This window comes from Andrena cerasifolii, chromosome 4 (assembly GCF_050908995.1).
Source record: "Andrena cerasifolii isolate SP2316 chromosome 4, iyAndCera1_principal, whole genome shotgun sequence".
Classification (NCBI taxonomy): domain Eukaryota; kingdom Metazoa; phylum Arthropoda; class Insecta; order Hymenoptera; family Andrenidae; genus Andrena; species Andrena cerasifolii.
Window position 1 is genome coordinate 5,455,732 of NC_135121.1, and position 19,833 is coordinate 5,475,564.

Genomic DNA, 19,833 nt, shown 5'->3' on the forward strand with positions numbered 1-19,833 from the left:
ACCTATAGGAGTGGTGGTAATGTGTGCGTAAGACGCTACACAATGGAGACAAACCGACTTCAGCGCCAAGCGAGTAACGCCACGGCTTACCAGCGTTGTGAACATATGTTGAAATATTTTTTCAGATTGTCTTTTAATTCTGGGACACCCTGTATATGTTCATGGAAAACGTGTGCATGATCATGTTTTAAACCTAAACATTAGCCACCTCCAACAGAACCTTTCACATAAAAAGGAATCCACAAATGGGAAATTAAATGTAAAAATTTGAAATTGTAAATTCTGAATATATAATTTATTATAAGAAACACATCTACTAAGATTTTCTATGACTCTTAAAAACGAAGGATATAATCCTCGCTCGTTGTACTTACTGAGAGGATTAATTATATTAATGATATACATATACAACAAATAATTCAAAAACAACAATAATTATAGATGAACTGTCACCGAAGAAGTGTAAGGCATATACATACAAGAACAATAGCAATAACGATAACAAAGAGGTTACACCAATAAAGAAGTCGAAAATACACGAATAGATCGAATAGTGTTTATACTTTCGCTGTGTGCCGGAGACTCGTCCCCACCACTTTGTTTTTATGTACGCTGAGCGGGGTTATGGCACGGTAACATTTAAAAAATGAACAATTTTTTTCCTACATATTTCCATAGTATTCCAATGATAACTATATGCAAAGTGTTCGAGCTGCCATCGGAAGACCAACAATAAGGATCCTAGTAGAACAATACTATTGAATACTGGGTTCGCAATATTCACCAATTGTTAATTATGCCAATCATTTTACAGCTTTGTTACATCTTTTTAGTAAAGCTATATTTATATGATATTTTTCTCTTATTTTCAGCCACAGTCTGTACAAAAATCTGTGAGACACACTGTATATGAGTTAAAAATTATATCTCATTAACTTAACCTTGCAAAGTTATCAAAACATAAACATGTCTTCAAAAAAAAGTGGAAATGTCTCAAAGGGAAATAAATCCAAATCTTCAGACAATACCAACAAAAAGGAGGAAAAGAAAGCAGGAAACGCAGTAAAAGTACATATTTGATATATATATATATATATATATTTATTATAATCTTACGAAACTAATTCATAAAAATTATTTACCATTTCTACATTACTTTATCATTTACCTACAAAGGTTAGGCACATTTTATGTGAGAAACAGTCAAAAGTTTTGGAAGCTATGGAAAAATTGAAAGCTGGACAAAAATTTAATGAAGTTGCTGCTACATATAGCGAGGATAAAGCACGATCTGGGGTAAAAATATTTCAAATGCAATATTTCATTCAAACCTAACTGATACTTAACAATTATTCAAGGGTGATCTTGGATGGATGACAAGAGGATCAATGGTTGGTCCGTTTCAAGAAGCTGCATTTGCATTATCAGTTTCATCTCTTAACTCACCAATTTATACAGATCCACCAATTAAAACAAAATTTGGCTATCATATTATAATGGTTGAAGGCAAAAAGTAAATAACCTATTGATTATTTTTGTAAATATGTATTAGTGATTATCCAATAAAATTGATAACAATTTCTAAATAAGAAGATCTATGTGTATTTTCTTCACAATACATTACAATATTATGCACTACATGATTTATGTCTTTGTATTTGTACAAACATAATAAGTAACTCAACTACAAAATAAAGATTAAAAAAAAAGTATGAATTATCAGTGACACAAAAAAAGTAAGCGAACAAAATAAAATACATATGTGAATACTGTATCTTAAAATATATTTATCACCATTCAAACTATACAGTGGTGTCCCGTTATAAGCATGCTGTCCGGAGGACAAGGCGGTCTCTTAACGAAATGATATGCTATTCGCTCGCTTTTCATCTTTGCCGTGTTCTTTTAGTAATACGATGCTGCTGCTATCTTGACCGGAATTTATAGTTTGTTGCTATTGCGTGGCCTCACGTTGATTCTCACAATCAGTCTCTTGCACTCATTGCGGCGACTATAGAAGTAAGTAGCGAATAGAAAGAGGAAGACTAATGCTCTTAACGGGACAACACTTTACATCTTATAAATTAACACAAACAGAACATGTTTGTATAAAACACATATATCTTTATCGTGAATAGTATAATCTTTGAAATACTAAAATAAATATAAATAAAATAAGTGTTGTTGGTGAGTCAGATGCATCAAACTTTTAAAAACAATAGGAGTCAAGGATGTTAATGAGTGTTCTGGAGTATCGGATGTCAATAACATAGGGATAGTATGGGGTCTTTGGGCATCAGTACTTTAAGATCTTAAGCACATTAAGCTGAATAGATAGACTATAATAGAATAACATAGATAGAATACTAGACTGAAACAATTTGCAAGGCCCTGTAGTTAGTGGCAAGAAACACATCCTGCTGTTTCTACCCTCAAAGGTTATCATTTTGCAGACCATTTGACTCAATGACATATATAGACGGAGTGTAAGCTGGGGGGGGGGGGTGTAAGATTCGCGGTAAGGGGAGCGATACAGGCAAATCGGATAACGCAGTGGATATGCATGCCGAATGCTACCGAAGTTAACCCGACGTGCCTGTATCTGACCTCTGCCTTTTCCCCTCCAAGCTTACCGTTCCCCTCGTCGATAGTCCCAGCTTCTGCTTCGTCTCTATATGTCTATGATTTGACTAGGCTTCATGCAGTTTATTATATCTGTTTTACCAATTAGAATACACATAAAAAAATTAAGGGTGACTTCGAAAAGTTAGAAAGAATATTCTATCAGTCTCTATATAAGAGTTCTTCTATTCAAGTCTCTGTTTAAGAACAGAGGTATGAATAAATGCCTTTTAACACAACAAAAAAGACTCATGATCTAGATCGGACATGCTCAACACTCCTTTTGGCGGGCACGTTTAAAGCCAAACAAGTTCGACCGCGAGTGGAGAGCAACTGGAATAGTGGAAGCGGAACGTTTGTACAATGCGTGTAATACGCAGTTGTAACTTGTAACGGACTCGCGGTCTTTACATTAACAGGAACACCATCATGAGACTGTTTACCGGGAAGAGGAGTCATGATGCCCGCGGGCGCGTCTGTTGAACATGCCTGATCTAGATCTTCAAACCAAAAGTAATGCTAACAGTTCACGAATCCGTGCGACATACATCAAACTTGGCAAAGAGAAACTGGGAAGATAGAAGGGTAAATCTGTTTTAATACAATTTAAAAGAACATATTACTTAACAAATTCGTTTGAACGTATTATTTTTAAATACTATTCAGTCAATGTTCTGAAATATATTACATATGAAATAAATAATAAAAAAAAAAACGGATATAAAATATTCTGTTACTTTTGCAATACAAGAAATGATACTCCTGAGTCTTGAATGAAACAATGTAAAATATTAACAATTATTTAGGAAACGACTACAAACGTTTAGTTAGAAGTTAATGTGTTGCAGCTTCTTTCCTTTGTATATTGTATTTGGTTTATATGCGAATGTTTGGATTGGTAAAATGAACGTATTTTAATAGAGAGTCATTTTCTTCACATATCCATGGCTTTTTGTGATGACAAGCAACGTCATGCCAATTTACTCCATCTTTATAAAATTGATTAAGTAGGGCTAAACAATTTTCTGGGGCACCTCCTTGTTGAATAGCTTCACGATTATCAGGTTGAGGTTTCCCAATACTAAAAAAAGACATTATTACTTATACGTAAATCCTAACTTATATTATAAAGAAACATTAAACTTACCCTCCACTTTCAGACCAGTCATTTTGAGAGCGATCATTAGCTGGCGCAAGTTTTTGTAATTCCGCAGTCCAGAACCAACCGTTAATATGAAGGGGTTGTAAATCAGGCCTATCACAACCTTTGAAATCGCAAAGGCGACCGGATGTCCAAATGTATTTTACATTATCTAGAAATTATAAATATTAATTATAGATCTTTAAACATTATCTTCTTAAGATACAAAAAAAAATGTAATACTTTGAACAATGCGACTTTTGATGAACTCATTTTCTGCTGAAGTTTCTAAAGAAACCAGGTCCATACACCTTTGCCTACAAAAATTTCTTCCTGATAACCAATCAACTTCTTGTCCACTAGTTCTTGGATCTGCCCATGAGTAGTAATAACCCTTGCCATTAAAGCGTTCATGAATAGCTCCTAAAACATTAAAAGTTATAAATGTTTAAGTTATCATGAAACTATTAAAAAATTATATAAATTCATATTATCACTGTCGAAATTTTTGACCTACACAGCCTACACTGTCGCGAATAAAATAGGTAATGAACCCACTCCTGCCTGCCGAGCACGCTACGGAAAACGGGATTCCCACCTACGACACGAGCTATATCTCCCGTGGGACCAGTGATCACCGAATAGTGACGCAGGTGATGGCCAGCGTTGTGGGGAAATCCCATAGACATATATAGACGGAGCGTAAGCTGGGGGGGGGGAGGGTGTAAGATTCGCGGTAAGGGGAGCGATACAGGCAAATCGGGTAACGTAGTGAATATGCATGCCGAATGCTTCCGAAGCTAACCCGACGTGCCTGTATCTGACTTCTGCCTTTTCCCCTCCAAGCCTACCATTTCCCTCGTCGATAGTCCCAGCTTCTGCTCCGTCTATACATGTCTATGGGAAATCCGCTCGGCCTGGTAGCTTTAAGCTCTGCTGGGAGCAGGGAAGGGCGGAAATCCCGTACGCCAGTAGCTCAATTAGCAGTGGGGGAACGCTACGCATGCGCGCGATGGCGCCACCGTCAAGCCAAGGCAACTAGTGATCCTCTAGGCAGTGATCGGAACAACGTGTATCGTCGCTGGTTGGTTGCCACGATTTGGAGCAAAATCGGAAGTAAACAGAGAAAGAAACTGTATAAAAGAAAGAAACAGAAATACTGATAGAAAGAGATAGATAAACGTTTAGGTTATGTTATTTCCGGTTTTGCTCCAAAATGGATGCGGTTATACCGATTACTCCCTAGAGGATCACTAAAGTCAACTAGTCAAGCCAAGAGAGGCTGCAGCCAACCAGCGTCGCCACGGAATCGGTTGTCGACGCTGGTTGGCCTGGCTTGGCTAGGTTGGTTCGGCTTGACGGTGGCGCCGTTCGTTTCCCACCTTGGCGTTGATTGGTTGACGTCGCGGCGTCATCGCGGCTACTTCACACACTTGTCACATCGACAGAAAGATTGGAAGGGGAAGCAGGCGCGTGAGGGGTCCCTATGCTGTACAGCGGTGGTATAGAGTTAATAATTGTTTGAAGCTAAAAACAATGAATATGACGGTGTTAATATTATAAGAGTTTAATATAATAAGTTTAAAGGTATTTAATATAAAAACAGAATTTTCTTTCCATACTTTCTTTTCTATTTAGACACCACGGAGTAGGTGGTAAATTCGCATATCAATTCGCAAATAATTGGGCGGGGTTTGGATGACCCGCAACTAAAATTTGGACATTGAACGTTCAGTTTTTACGCCCGGTCTACTAGGCCCTCCCTCCTTCTTCACATCAAGTTGCATGATCCACCCATATGTGCACTAGGTTCCCTTGATTCTCGGACACCAACCACATGCACATAGTAAAAGAGTCGGCCCTTTTTAGACGCTGTATATCTCCCTTGCACAGCGCCTGAAGAAGGGACCGGCTCTTTCTCTTTCTGAGTGCAGTTGTTGTCCGATAATCAAGGGAAGTCGGTGTACAGTCAGCCCTACACAGAGCGTGCTGCGACTCCTCGCTCTATGCGTGCGGATCATCCCTAGCAATGTTTGATTAACAATTAGTCGGCATGCCGCATGAGTAACCCTTCGCCTACGTTTTACACCGTAGGTCCTACGGGATGTTGGCGCTTTGACTGTTGAGTGCAATAAAACCGGTGTACCAGATAAGATATCCTCCACAAAAAATTATAACGTTTCCTACAAATCTTAAGGAGACTTCTAACGATAGATTGGTGAAGTTTTCCTGATGAATAGTCCAAATAGGTACGAAGTAATTCGAACTATTTTTAATTACATGTAGTCTCTCCTAAATTACAAACGGATCGGGGGTCTCAATTAGCAATTTGGGAAAAGGGTATGCGACTTTATTCGAGGAACAGCGTGTTTGATTCCAGTGTCGAGCCGGAGCCCTGCGATTGCGACTCGCTCAAGATTATTGGTTGATTTTTTTACTTAAAACGAACAGTCGGCAACCGACAGCAATAAGAAGTTATTAATACAGAAAATACTGTTCACGTACTGGTGACATTCTTCCGATAAAAAGGATAGGTACTAAACAAGATTTCATTCGGATTATTTGCAATTTATTTTTAAACTACATATTGTTCAAGACCATATTGAAAGGAAATGAAAGCGAGTGAAAAAGTGTTGTGTACCGAAATTAAAAATAGTCCGAATGAAGTCTTGTTTCGCATCAGTTCCATCGAACAAATGCCCCCAGTACCTACATACAATAGTATTTTCAGAGGCATAGAACAAAAAATACAAACAAATTTTAATTTTCATGTGTGTATGTCTCATTCCTTATCCCCATAAGTAAGCAAATCGAGTATGACGGGCTAATCTTTGACAAATCGAACGCCGGGTTCGATCAATTCCACAAACTGGTGGGAATACCGATTTGCAGTTTGGGGGACTTGAAAGACGAGCACTTTGGGAATGAATACTGCATGTTCTGCCTGGACATATATTCATCGGGAGAATTTCACCAATCCATTAGTAATTCTCGCATGAAAGTCTAATGAGAAATATGAAAATTTTAATTGTCTGCAGTGGATGTCACATGTACGACTTATCATTCTTGACTGTCAGGTGTTAGTCGTGAGTAAAGATTGAAAGCAGTAGGAACTTATAAGGAATTGAAATTCCTGACTTCGGTTCCGGTTTTTATATCGGTTCTATAAAGGTTCTAGATTGTTTTTATCCTCTACACTTCACAATTAGTGCGGAAAATTAATTATGTATAAAAAACCGAGATAAAAATTCAGCCGCTGCCGCAGTGTCGAGTGTCTTTTGATTTCTTGACGATTACACATATTCCTGTAGTTTCCACGATCCCCAAATTTGCACCTCGCGTGATCGTTTGCGCGACAATATCGTTGACAAGTATTGAAAGGAAATTGTGATCTTGCAAGCGATTCCGCCCTACGTATGGAATCGAGGTCAAACCACTTTCTTAACACTTTGAATGGCGCGGGGTTTGGAGAAATGCCCCCCCAAGTCGGTCAGGCCATTCCAAGTGATCGCTTCTGCCAGGAAAGTTTTGTCCATCTCGCTCCGCTTTTTGAACACATGCCAGTGCTAATAACAATTGAAATTCCTACATTTTCTATTAGGCTTTCGTGAGAGTACTGCCAATGGACGGATAAAGGCAGGACCGACGCGTGACGATTTTCTTGCGCGTGCCATAAATGTTTAGCGTCGTTCCAAAGAAAACCTTCTCCGTATAAATTGCGAATAAAACGAACAGCAAATAAGAACCACCCTACAATATGATCTTTCTTATGATCTAGTTTGTAGCATCATAGCATGCTATTAATTTTTAATATAAAAATTTATCTCACATTTTTTAGGTCTTTTAGGCGCTTTTTCTCTTGCGGTGCCTGTGTGCATCGCGCACTTTGCACAAGCGACCAGCTGGGTCTGGGTAAGGGTTTTCCGATAACAACCAGTCTAAACTAAATATGTACTCATCCAGGCTCTTTTGAAAGGTCGAATCACTTCTAAATTCCGTAGACCAATTATACATCACATATGATTAAAAACAGTCCGAGTGAGGTCGAGTTTAACCCCATTTTCATCAAGTGCATCTCGGTAATCCGCTAGTAATACTTTCATGAAGATCTTACGGAGAACGTAGAAATTATAATTAACATTACTAAATGACTCATCGGAGTCATGACTCTGGGCTTGGTTTGGTTTGAAAGTAAACATTCGGGAACTTTTAGTGAATAATTTCGGTGCGTTCAAGGAAATATCGACATGAAAAGACGCCAAAATCGTTTGCAGGATAAAAATCCCACCAGCGTTACTCGAAGCGTTAAGGCCGGCATTCATAGTCGCTACTATTTTCAGTCGCTTCTTAAGCATGGCTTAAGTGCGTATGTAATCTCAGTCAAATATGATCAAATAAGAACTTCTTAAGACGATCTTATTTTCGCAAAGTGAGGTTATATTTTCAAGTCAACCTTTTAGATGACTTAGGGCGGTATTTTCACTCGCTACTTATTCTTAAGCAAATGCTTAGGCATGCGGCATCCTCTACTAACCTAGTAGCTAGTAAATGATGCCGAATGCTTAAGCATTTGCTTAAGAATAAGCAGCGACTATGAATACCGGCCTAAAGCTTGGTGCGACAAAAGAGTAATTTCATATCTTCTTGAAGTATGTAGTAAGTACTTGTGTTAACTGTGAGATGACTTGTTGAGGGTAACGAAGACCGTAATATATTTATCAAAAAGAATTTTGTTGTAATATTACCATGCATTTCCTAAATTAATTGTAATGGTAAATATAATAATCCTTTAAAGCCTGAAATTGAAACTTTCATGTACGCCTAACCTATTCCTAAGTAATTTAGCACCTATATCCGTTTACATTATCTCTACTCAGAATGTACATACGTGAATTAGACACACTTAACAGGTCCATTCTGTATAGAACCGAGATAGAACCCTCATAAATTCAGAACCGTTATAGAACCCATACGATTGCCGACATAGGACCTATATGTAAGTAACTGTTGTAAAACCTATATCTATAAGAACCGTTACAGAACTGATGTGGAACCATTTCACATACCATGTAACACCTATGTACCACATACAACACATACCGGAGTCCTATTATACATACAGCACCAAAACCGTATAACGCAAGTAGGTTATGTTCAAGGCTTGTTGAAGGGGGTATACCCGTTTGAACCCTTGGAAAATGTGTACATTTTGTGGATTTTTTTACAAGTCAACGGCTTGATGAAGATTTCCCGTTTTTTGACTATCTGTACATAGTATTATGAACTACTTAAAAAAAAAGTTTCAGTTAAAAAACTATTGTTTTTCGGAAGTTATGCATACATATCCGAAAGTCTCTCGATTTTAGACGACTAAACGGTGGGCCTAAAAACTCACGCTACGTTCAACTAATTCACTTCCAATTTTGTATGCAGGATCGTAATAAGATTCCACATCGTCCAACGAGGGCTTTTTTTATTCCGATTCCCCGTTTATTATTTAAAAAGACAGAGTTGGCCTCTTCTCTTAGACAAATGTAACTTTACCTTTGTAACTCTCACCATTTCTTTATTTTTCAAAATTTTCAAAATCGGCCTCGATGGATGATAGCTATTGACATACTTTATAAGAAGACTTTATTGTTTTTGATTTCAGACACGACATACAGCTGTTTTCAGGCCCACTGTTTAGCCGTCTAAAATCGAAAGACTTTCGGATATGTGTGCATAACTTTGGAAAAATAAAAGTTTTTTAACTGAAACTTTTTTTTTAAGTAGTTCATAATACTATGTAAAGATAGTAAAAAAACGGGAAATTTTCATCAAGCCGTTGGCTTGTAAAAAAATCCACCAGATGTATACATTTTCCGAGGGTCAAACGGGTATACCCCCTTAAGGGGACCTTCCGTTCTAGAGCCCAAAATAGGTGATATTTAGGAATTAATTAATGGAAAACTATTAAATATAATATAATGGGACTTTTTTCATTGTATTAAAGATGTCTTAAACTACAGAAATATATTTTTTGTTTTATAATTAATCATTGCAGACGGCACTGGAGAGTCGTTAAAGTCAAGGCGTCAAAAAATTGATCCAAATCGGTAGGACCTGTATCTCCAAAAGTTATTAACCAATTCGACTAAAACTTTTCTTATTTTGAAGAATATAATTCTGGCTAGGGGAAAACCAGATCAAATTACAAAAATGACATTTTTTAGAAAACAAGACTTTTAAATGATAAAACTTTATCAGTATTCTTTTTTTCTTCCATTATCTTCATACAGAATGTATGAGGGCGCAATTATTATGGATGCAACCCTCGACCCCCTATCTCGGAATGGGGTGGATATATTTTTCTGAAATTTGGTCTATATAATCTAGACAAAAAATCTAGAGATGTCACGAAACATCAGCCCTCCACGGCTTCTCGAAAAAAGTTATCGTAATTTAAAAACGCAAAAGTTACAATTTCACCTATACCGCCTGACTAGGGTTAATATGTATGTAGGAGTATTGAAGACGAATCTATGTTCACGCCACGCGACAGTGCGGATAAGATCTGTATCGACACATATGTCTGAGACTTATGACCAGTATTAAGCAATAGGTACATGTTGAGACGGAATCATGAGACATCAATTCAGTTCAAAACGCGGGTTCCTGGAATTTTCTAGCAGCACTTTTATGGCAAGGTTGCCTATATCGTACCACTTAATATATTTTACATCATATTTCGTATTTGGTACTAATTTGAACGCAAGTTAACATTGGATATTGTCGCTTGATGTTTTAGGCACATACTATTGGACGTTTAAGCTTTTGTTCAGAACAAATTGATTTGTTATTAATATTTTTGTGACACACTGTAAAGGCACGATTTCGGCAACCAGTCTCCTAAATCCTACCTCCCGGTTCTCAAATCATACTTCTCCTAAAAATAGTATCAATAACAAATAAAGAAGAAAATATTCAGTGCTAAACTGATTTCTCAGTCGTTGCACCTAAAACATCCACAAGTGTTTGTCTATGAAGCGCGGTACAAGAGACAACAACATACACGCTGAAACATCAACGGTTCAGTACATTGATACAGCGATACCAGCTCATGATTTGTATCGCGATACTGATACTTACAACATGTATCAATATACATAGATCTCAACGTGTATAGGGCGCAAATCGAAATTCGCGAAAATCGCGAAATTCTCGAAATAACGATTTTCGACCTTATTCTCAGCTCAGAGCAACGTTAACCGATTTTGATGAAATTTTAGGCACATATACAACTTATTTCAATCTACAAACGGTTTTTTGAATTTTCATTACAGGCTCACAAAAAAGTTAAAAAAAAACGACATTTACTATTTTTTGCTATTCCGACCAATAGCATTTTTTTTCTTCAAAAAGACGAAACACGTCACTTAGCAATCTAATCCTTCTAGCTTCTCAAAATAAACTCATGTCGTTTGGACCAATTTTAAAAAAGTTATACGATTTTAAAAGTTGTAAACTTTCTTTCGTCCGCCACTGTGTACATATAAGGACGAGCAGACCAACGACCCTTTGGGGACTTTCCCTGAGATTACCAGAAGCGCCATGTCTACTTATCACCCGGAACAGCTTAACTTTCAGAAGTGCTTGCAATGCAGATTTGCGGACTCCAAAGTCCCAAGACTGCTTGAGAATGAATTATTGCTTCTTTTGAATTGGCCGGATAATTCTCTTCCCCGGATGAATGCAACGCATGGCAATGGGAGTGTGTGGAATTAGAACGAACATGAACGTGGAAGGAAAATGTAGAAAAATGTATAAAATGAGGCGTGTGAGTGGTTGTGCATGAAAGAAGACGCGAATTGAAAGCCCTTTTTTAATATTACAGATATCATACGACACATTAAAAAAAACTACCGGTGGCTTTGAAAATTTCGAAAAGAAATGTTTCGCAAGAATTTAGAGCAATCAACTTGTAAGCTCCTTTGACCCAATATACAAAAGAGGAGACATTGGATTGGTTCAGTAGCAGAACCATAAAACGAAAATGTGAAGTAAAATTTTTTTAATACGAGCCATCGTTTTCAGGAAAATCGATTTTGAAAATTTGTTCGATATGCAAACACCTGGCGAAGAACTAGCAGTATACAAGGGTAAATATGGTACAATTGCGGGTGAAATGAATCCCTGTGCAAAAATCAGTCGAAATTGTAGAATTCAAGAAAATCGATTTGTAGATGGAATTGGCTCTTATAAGGAACGCTCGGTAAATGTTACACATCGATTTTTATGAAACTTTTCACAATAATTGTTCGCTAGTCGAAACTAAAAGCTTTGTCGTATTTGGTTGGAGCAAAAGCCACCCTTTCTATTCGAGCGAATCTTTTTATTTATGCGCATATATAACTCTAAAATTACAAAACACATCGAAAATGCTTCAAATAAAAATTATGTTGTTCCTAACGACCTATAAATTCATGAAAAAGTGGACGTTTTACGAAAATTCGATTCCCCCCCCCCCCTCCTTCTTAGAAGAGTAACGACATTTGTTTATTATAAAACCAACGATATATGGCAATATATAATTATCATAATTAGAAGAGGAATACGAATTAAATTGTTGTAAAAAAAACTACTTTTTTTATAAATTTTTCCCACCAATTTATAGGTCTGTAGAAACTTTTATTTGTATAACTTTTCTTTGAAGTATTTTGCGATATCTTTTGTAATTTACATATGCATAAATAAACAGCGTGATTCGGGAAAAGGAGTTGGTTTCTCCCATAAGGCCAGGGCACACTAATTAGTTCCGTGCCGGCGTGACCAGTAGTAAGAAGAAGAGAAGCGGCGAGGATCTCTTCTTCTTACCTACCTACTGGCATGCCGGCACGAAACTGACACAGAATTAATAAGTGTGCCCATCCGACCTCGGTGGTTTGAAATAAAAAAGTAGCACCGATCAAATATGGCATAGTTCTTAGGTTGGGCTAGCAAACAATTGTACAAAGTTTCATTACTATTATTAAACGTCTTTATTGCGCAAACGCGTATATGCAGCAAGCAAAAGGAAAGTGAGAAGAAAAGACAAACGCAAAGGCGAGGCTCAACCTAAAGACTGTTTTTCAGCCGAACCGATGTGTGACACTTACCGAACGGGACATTCCACGCGAAATCGGACACTTTTTGGAGTAACATTTCGGATGTGGCTGAAATTTGAGTAGTCTTTAGGGGTGTATAAACATATCTCGAAGGATTTTTGACAATTTTGAAAAATGTCGATTTTACAGCGGTTTGAAGATAAGCGCTAACTTTTTTCCAATAAATTATAACTATGGAAGTAGTAAACGGATGGAGATGAGGTTTACGGCGATTTGTAGAAAAGACATTGAAGTTTTGAGAAAAAATTATTTTAGTTTTAGAAACAATTTTTTTTAACTATTTTTGTGCAATTATTTTAAACAAATGCAGTTTTTTAACAACGGGCGCGATTTTAAAAATCTGAAAAAATCACAGAATATAGTTCTACCCTTCCCCTTCATGGTCTATTTGTCAAAAATATGGGCATTTTAAAATTGGCCTTGTAAAAATTGTCGGAAGTTGACGCTGCGTCGCCCAGCACCGCGGTTATACCTGATATTCTTATACAGGATTCTCGAAATTGGTAAGTATTTGAAAAAAAAACTGAAGGAGGAAAACTCTTACTGTTTTTTATATCCAACATAATACGGTATCTCAATTTTTGGTGTTCGCAATATTTTACTTGAAACGAGGGTGACTTAGTTTTTTGAATGGAATGCTATATATTTGATTACCCAATATGACAGCGACAGTCAAGACAAATTCAACTATATGATACACTATGACCTTCAAGGTCACACAAGGTTAGGAATGAAAGAAGGAAACCCTATCTACCAGATCGATAGTTGAATATATTTACTTCATTCCTAACCTTGTGTGGCCTTCAAGGTCATAGCATACCATATGGTTGAATTTGTCTTGACAGTCGCTGTCATATTGGGTAATCAAATATATAACATTCCATTTAAAAAACTAAAAGTTACCCCCGTTTCAAGGAAAATATTGCGAACACCAAAAATTCAGATACCGTATTATGTTGGATATGAAAAACAGTAAAAGTTTTCCTCCTTCAGTTTTTTTCAAATACTTACAATTTTCGAGAATCCTGTATAAGAATATCAGGTATAGTCGCTTGGCCACTGCGGGTACCGCACGGTCCTACCAGTCGACCCGGTGCTGGGCGACGCAGCGTCAACTTTCGGCAATTTTTACAAGGCCAATTTTAAAATGCCCATATTTTTGACAATTAGACCATGAAGGGGAAGGATAGAACTATATTCTGTTATTTTTTCAGATTTTTAAAATCGCGCCCGTTGTTAAAAAACTGCATTTGTTTAAAATAATTGCACAAAAATGGTTAAACAAATTTGTTTCTGAAACTGAAATAATTTTTTCTCAAAACTTCAAAGTCTTTTCTACAAATCGCCGTAAACCTCATTTCCATACGTTTACTACTTCCATAGTTATAATTTATTGAAAAAAAGTTAGCACTTACCTTCAAACAGCTTTAAAATCGACATTTTTCAAAATTGTCAAAAATCCTTCGAGATATGTTTATATACCCCTAAAGACTACTCAAATTTCAGCCACATCCGAAATGTTACTCCAAAAAGTGTCCGATTTTCAAAATCCATTTATTCGAAAATAAAGACTCATAAAATTTTTTAATTCTACTGTCTCGATTTATTTTTATACAAGGGATCACCTTATGTCCACGTTTGGATTACTCTATATCCACCCGTCCTTGCCCACCCTGTATATCCTGATAGCTGCAAAGATTATTATTACAGCTGTTACAATCTGAAATTTAAATGGAAGGTAACTTATTATAATTTTGTAATAAATATTACATAAATATAATACCTGTCTGATCACGTATCCTGACTTTTACTTTTGACAATTTATCACTTGAATACTTTTGACTTATTTTACTTTATTCTAATACGTATAAGATTGGTAGAAAGTCTAATTTTCATTTGCAGCTAATAAGTATTTCGTCTCTTTTCAAGTGAAAGTTACAAAATCAATGGCGCTTGTAGTTTTAGATAGTTCAGTCACGATTTAAATGTTGGCATCGAACGATGTATGTTAATTGTACACAAACTACTTTCTCGATGAAAGAAGAAGAAAGTTCCCCATAATTTATGTGGTATACCGGATAAAAATACACCTGACCACTTCCCGCCCAATAGAATACAAATTACAACCAAAAACAGAAATTGACATTCCAGTTATGCCTACGTTTGATGACTACAATAATTTATAATGTAATTGTTACTGTGTATACATAGAATTCATTGTTTTTACTATTTCATAAATACGTATTGCGCTTCTTGCTTGGAAATTAAATAACATATTTTATATACTTCACATAATTGTATTTGTATGTTCTTTGTTGTTTTTTTTTGTATCTCACACAAAGAACTATTCAAATTTTGTTAATTAATTGTAACTTCCAAGACATCAAGGTCACCTCATTTTTATCAAATGGATCGGTACGTTTTTATTGCTCCATTTCTGTAGTTATGGGAATACAAATTTCATTTACATAAATGACCTTTATCAAGAAAATTCCACGTTTCATCGGTTGCAAGTGTAAGAGAGAAAGAGTAACTCGCAAAGTATTCTTGCCACTTTTTCTCTCTCCTCCCCTGTTTGCTGTATGTTTATACTCGGGACCAACTGAATATGGAACTTTCTTGTCCAAGGTCATTTGAAGATTAATGCGCCCTGTATGGATGAATCGGCTTCTCAAGAGCTTTAAAAACATACTAATAAAAACGTATAAATTCGCTTAAAAAATTAAAGTGACCTTGAAATCTTAAATAGCACGAGTGATAACAAGAAATTGCATAATGCACCTTGTAGCCCCAATTGAATTATATAACATCCATCTCGTTTAATTTGGCTAAAATGATTATTTGTGGAGTTATCGAAGTGATTCTAAGGGGGTGTCTCGCCCTTTATACAGGTTGCCCCATGTAACTGAGACAATCTTTAAAACGATTAGGAATAAAAAAAATGTCATCAGGTAAAATTCAATTATTTATGACGGAGCACATTCTTGAATTAATTTTGTGCCCTTTTATGCATCGGTGCATCTGAAACGTGCAACTGCACCCTTTCTTGCAATCGAAATCTATTCATTTTAATGCATCAATCGATGTAATTTTTCACCCTCTACTGTGCTAGATACTTATGTCTTAACTCTGTTAGTTTCAGAGTTATTTCAGTATTAAGTTTGTTGGAAACATAACAAATGATGGAAGGAGATTTCACTCATATGTTAAGCAACGTGAAGAAAAGAGTGGAAAAGTTATAACAAATAGCTAGAAGAGCTGTAGCAAATGTTCGAACGATCCTCCATTGCATTCTAAACACGAATAGATAATATTATTACACAGCAATGGAAGAGAATATAGAGAAATACCACATAGCAAGTGATTTTAAACACTTGATCAATTAAGAAGAAAAACTGATTATGATTTATTTGGGACTGCAAATATATGTACAAGTAAAATTTTTGAAAATTTATTTAAAACCTTATTGATTTGCTGTGAAGAAATTAATGAAATTTACTGATGTGAATATAAATAATTCAAATGTCATCGAAAATATTTTGTTACCCCTCGATATAATGTACAGGGTGTTTATATAAATGTGGGACATTTTTTCAAGATCAATATAATATACAGGGTGTTTATATAAATGTGGGACCTTTTTTCAAGATCAATATAATATACAGGGTGTTTATATAAATGTGGGACATTTTTTCAAAATCAATATAATATACAGGGTGTTTATATAAATGTGGGAAATTTTTTCAAGATCAATATAATATACAGGGTGTTTATATAAATGTGGGACATTTTTTCAAGATCAATATAATATACAGGGTGTTTATATAAATGTGGGAAATTTTTTCAAGATCAATATAATATACAGGGTGTTTATATAAATGTGGGACCTTTTTTCAAGATCAATATAATATACAGGGTGTTTATATAAATGTGGGACATTTTTTCAAGATCAATATAATATACAGGGTGTTTATATAAATGTGGGACATTTTTTCAAGATCAATATAATATACAGGGTGTTTATATAAATGTGGGACATTTTTTCAAGATCGGTTCTACTCACCAAAATAATAAAAAAAAGTTGGTATACGTATATACCCGATAATGCTTAGTTTTGCAGTTATAAGCATTTGTATACCTGTTCCGTAAAACACGGGCCCGGAACGCCTACTAAGGTGGTATTTCGCGAATACCAGCTGTTTTCACGGATAGATATATTGATTATCATTTGTATCTTTAAAGGTGAGAAGGAAAGGATATGAATGAAAATATAATATACATATTAGGCCAACTTAAAAACGGGCCTGTCAGCCGATTGCCCTTTTAATGGGCATTACGGGCCCATGTTTTACGGAATATCAAAATGCTTATAACTGCAAAACTAAGCTTTATCTATAGAATAATCCTCTTATAGTTTATCGAGATGGAAATTCTGTAGTTAAATATGTTTCGACCGAAACATTATAATAGCTGTTCTTATTTAAAAAAAAAAAATTAAAAATATATATTATATACGAGTGTAACTGATTATATCAAAAGATAATTATCAGATGTCGTAAAAACACAAACTAAAGAGTGTAAAAAGAAATCTAAAAACCGGACGTCATGTTTGAATTATTATTCTAATCATTACTTACAGAAAGAAACTATATTTTTAAACCGGAATTCTATGTTACAAAGGTAAATAAAATTATTTAATAAGTTACACTCAAAATATTTACATGAAGTATAGTTGTTCAACTTACTTTGTGCACAAAGTGCTGGAACTGGCGGTTCCAATATTCTTCCACTTGGTTGGAACTGCGCGCTTGATAGAACAACAAGTGTTCCAAAGAGTGTGAGTCGCATCATGTTTCTTTATGCTAAACTTTAATAGAGATATATTTATTAATTAAATACATAAACATGTGTAAAATTTTCAGATACGTATGAAAGAGATAGTTTAAAAATTGTGATGTTAAAGGTGCTGGATACATTTGTTTGGCCTTATTTAATTTATGGAACAGAAAAATAAGTTCTCTCTACACATTTATCTTTATAAGTAATCCAGATTTGTAGCTGGTATTTTTTTTTTCTTTAAACACATTTTACAAGTGTCTATATTTATTTGTGTACGTCTTATCTTGCATTATTGTCTAATAAATTACTTTTTCATCTTTAAGATTCATGTAATTCATACCTTTTTCATTTTCAAAACAATATTATAAATAAACGCGACTATAGTAGAAGAAGTACATACACTACATTCAACAATCAGTGCAAGTTTACATGTAAATATTGATCAAGGATTATAATTATTGTTGCTCATAAAATATAGCATTTTTCTATGTGTAAATCACAATTCGTTGCACAAAAAAAAGTGGTAAAAACTACCTGTTCAATTTTTTTTTTACAAAGTATTAACATAAATCTCTGCTTTTTACAAAGTATTAATGTAAATTAGTAAAGTGTCACCAAATTATATTGCGGTATTAACGTAACTACAAACATTCCAGAATCGTATGTATTTCGTAATGCTCACCCAAAGACGTTCTCCAGAGAACTGCGGTGATTTCCTGAGAAGCTCTCCTATATATATACGTATATATACAATGAGGACATCGTGACAGTACTTTTACAAGTGTACAAATATTTTCAAGGAACTCCCGAATAATTTCGTATGCTACTTTTCATTCAAATGATCTTTACCTTCTTCGTGTATTTTGAAAATGTATTTAAGTAATATAAATAAATAATAGTATAATAGAATCTTCTATCGCGAAAGAATCATGCGCACACTTTATTGGATCTGTTTTACAGATGTTAGTTATAAATAAATTTTTTACTAGTTTCATACTACAATTATTTATTACTATAATTGTTAGAAAAATTATTCGCTTATTTAATTTGAAAATTACGTCTGATTTTTTCATATACATAATTTATTAATTTCTTTACAAACAAGTCTAATGCATAGTACTTATTTGAAGGTAACATTTAATTATGTGTGTCAATTTATCAAAATATAAGGATTAGTGGGATGAATATAAAATATTTAATTTCTCTTCATTATGCAAAATTATGAAAAGATAATTTTCTAAAACAGTTGATTCAGAGAGAGAAACGGATGTCCTAAATTCCATGCGAGAACGGAATAGGATTTTCGATTTTTATTTATTTAGGGTTAACACTATTTGGATTACCATGTCTTGGGAGTTCAAAATTATCTTCCCTATTTTTGGGTAGCTTAAATTCCGCACTTTAAGTATTTGAATGCATAACCGTATATTATACAATGAATAATTATTAATGAATAATTGGTACAAAAAGTAAATATGAAATTTAGTTTTACCATTTTATTTGTACAGCAGAGTTAGTGGACCAGTGCTAACAGAAAGATAATTTATTATACTAAAATATAAAAATGAGTGCAAAGAATAATGTTAAGCATTAATGTTTCTTAAACATGTCTCTTCGACCTGCTTGTATAGACGAAACGGATTTAAAATGTCAGATTATGTACATGCTTCTATGTATCTACTAAAAAGTTTAGAAGAAATGGAAATATTTGTTAAAATATTGTTATACAGTTCTAAATAATCCGTTTAAACTTTTTTTTTTATTTTTTCGTCAAGCGGTTATCACGTATTATCATTTACTAACACATATTTTGATTATTCGACAAGTATACTTTCGAAAGTTCCAAAATATTTAGTAAAAAGTCTACAAGCATCTGCAACTACATATTGAATTCATATTTCCAAAATGATTTGACGCCGGTAATGGAGAACGTTTCAAGTACCGTTAGACATAATAATTTTAAAAGGTGATGTAGGTGACCTGGAAACCCAAGTAACCACACCGATTGGACGAATACGATTTCTTTCAATCATTAACATATCGATGAACTAATATTTGACAGCATCAAGCGAAATTATCAGATGT

The 19,833-nt window shown here is 34.9% G+C and overlaps 2 protein-coding genes across 3 annotated transcripts; one reads left to right on the forward strand and one right to left on the reverse strand.

The window, feature by feature from the left end:
* Positions 1-628: 628 nt before the first annotated feature.
* LOC143367784 (peptidyl-prolyl cis-trans isomerase NIMA-interacting 4) lies at positions 629-1,592 on the forward strand. Its single transcript, XM_076809935.1, has 4 exons — positions 629-769; positions 873-1,068; positions 1,177-1,296; positions 1,359-1,592. Exons 2-4 carry the CDS (start codon positions 967-969, stop codon positions 1,515-1,517), a joined length of 381 nt encoding a protein of 126 aa, XP_076666050.1. The 5' UTR covers positions 629-769; positions 873-966; the 3' UTR covers positions 1,518-1,592.
* Positions 1,117-18,617, reverse strand: LOC143367783 (L-selectin). 2 transcript variants are annotated; one of them, XM_076809934.1, is made up of 5 exons: positions 18,431-18,617; positions 17,655-17,771; positions 4,007-4,186; positions 3,770-3,935; positions 1,117-3,703 (listed from the first exon to the last, which is right to left on the reverse strand). In XM_076809934.1, the coding sequence occupies exons 2-5, from the start codon at positions 17,758-17,760 to the stop codon at positions 3,499-3,501; spliced, it is 657 nt and encodes a 218-aa protein (XP_076666049.1). In that variant the 5' UTR covers positions 17,761-17,771; positions 18,431-18,617; the 3' UTR covers positions 1,117-3,498. The 2 variants fall into 2 exon arrangements, with proteins under 2 accessions (XP_076666049.1, XP_076666048.1); XM_076809933.1 differs by having other exon boundaries at positions 17,655-17,776.
* Positions 18,618-19,833: the final 1,216 nt, after the last annotated feature.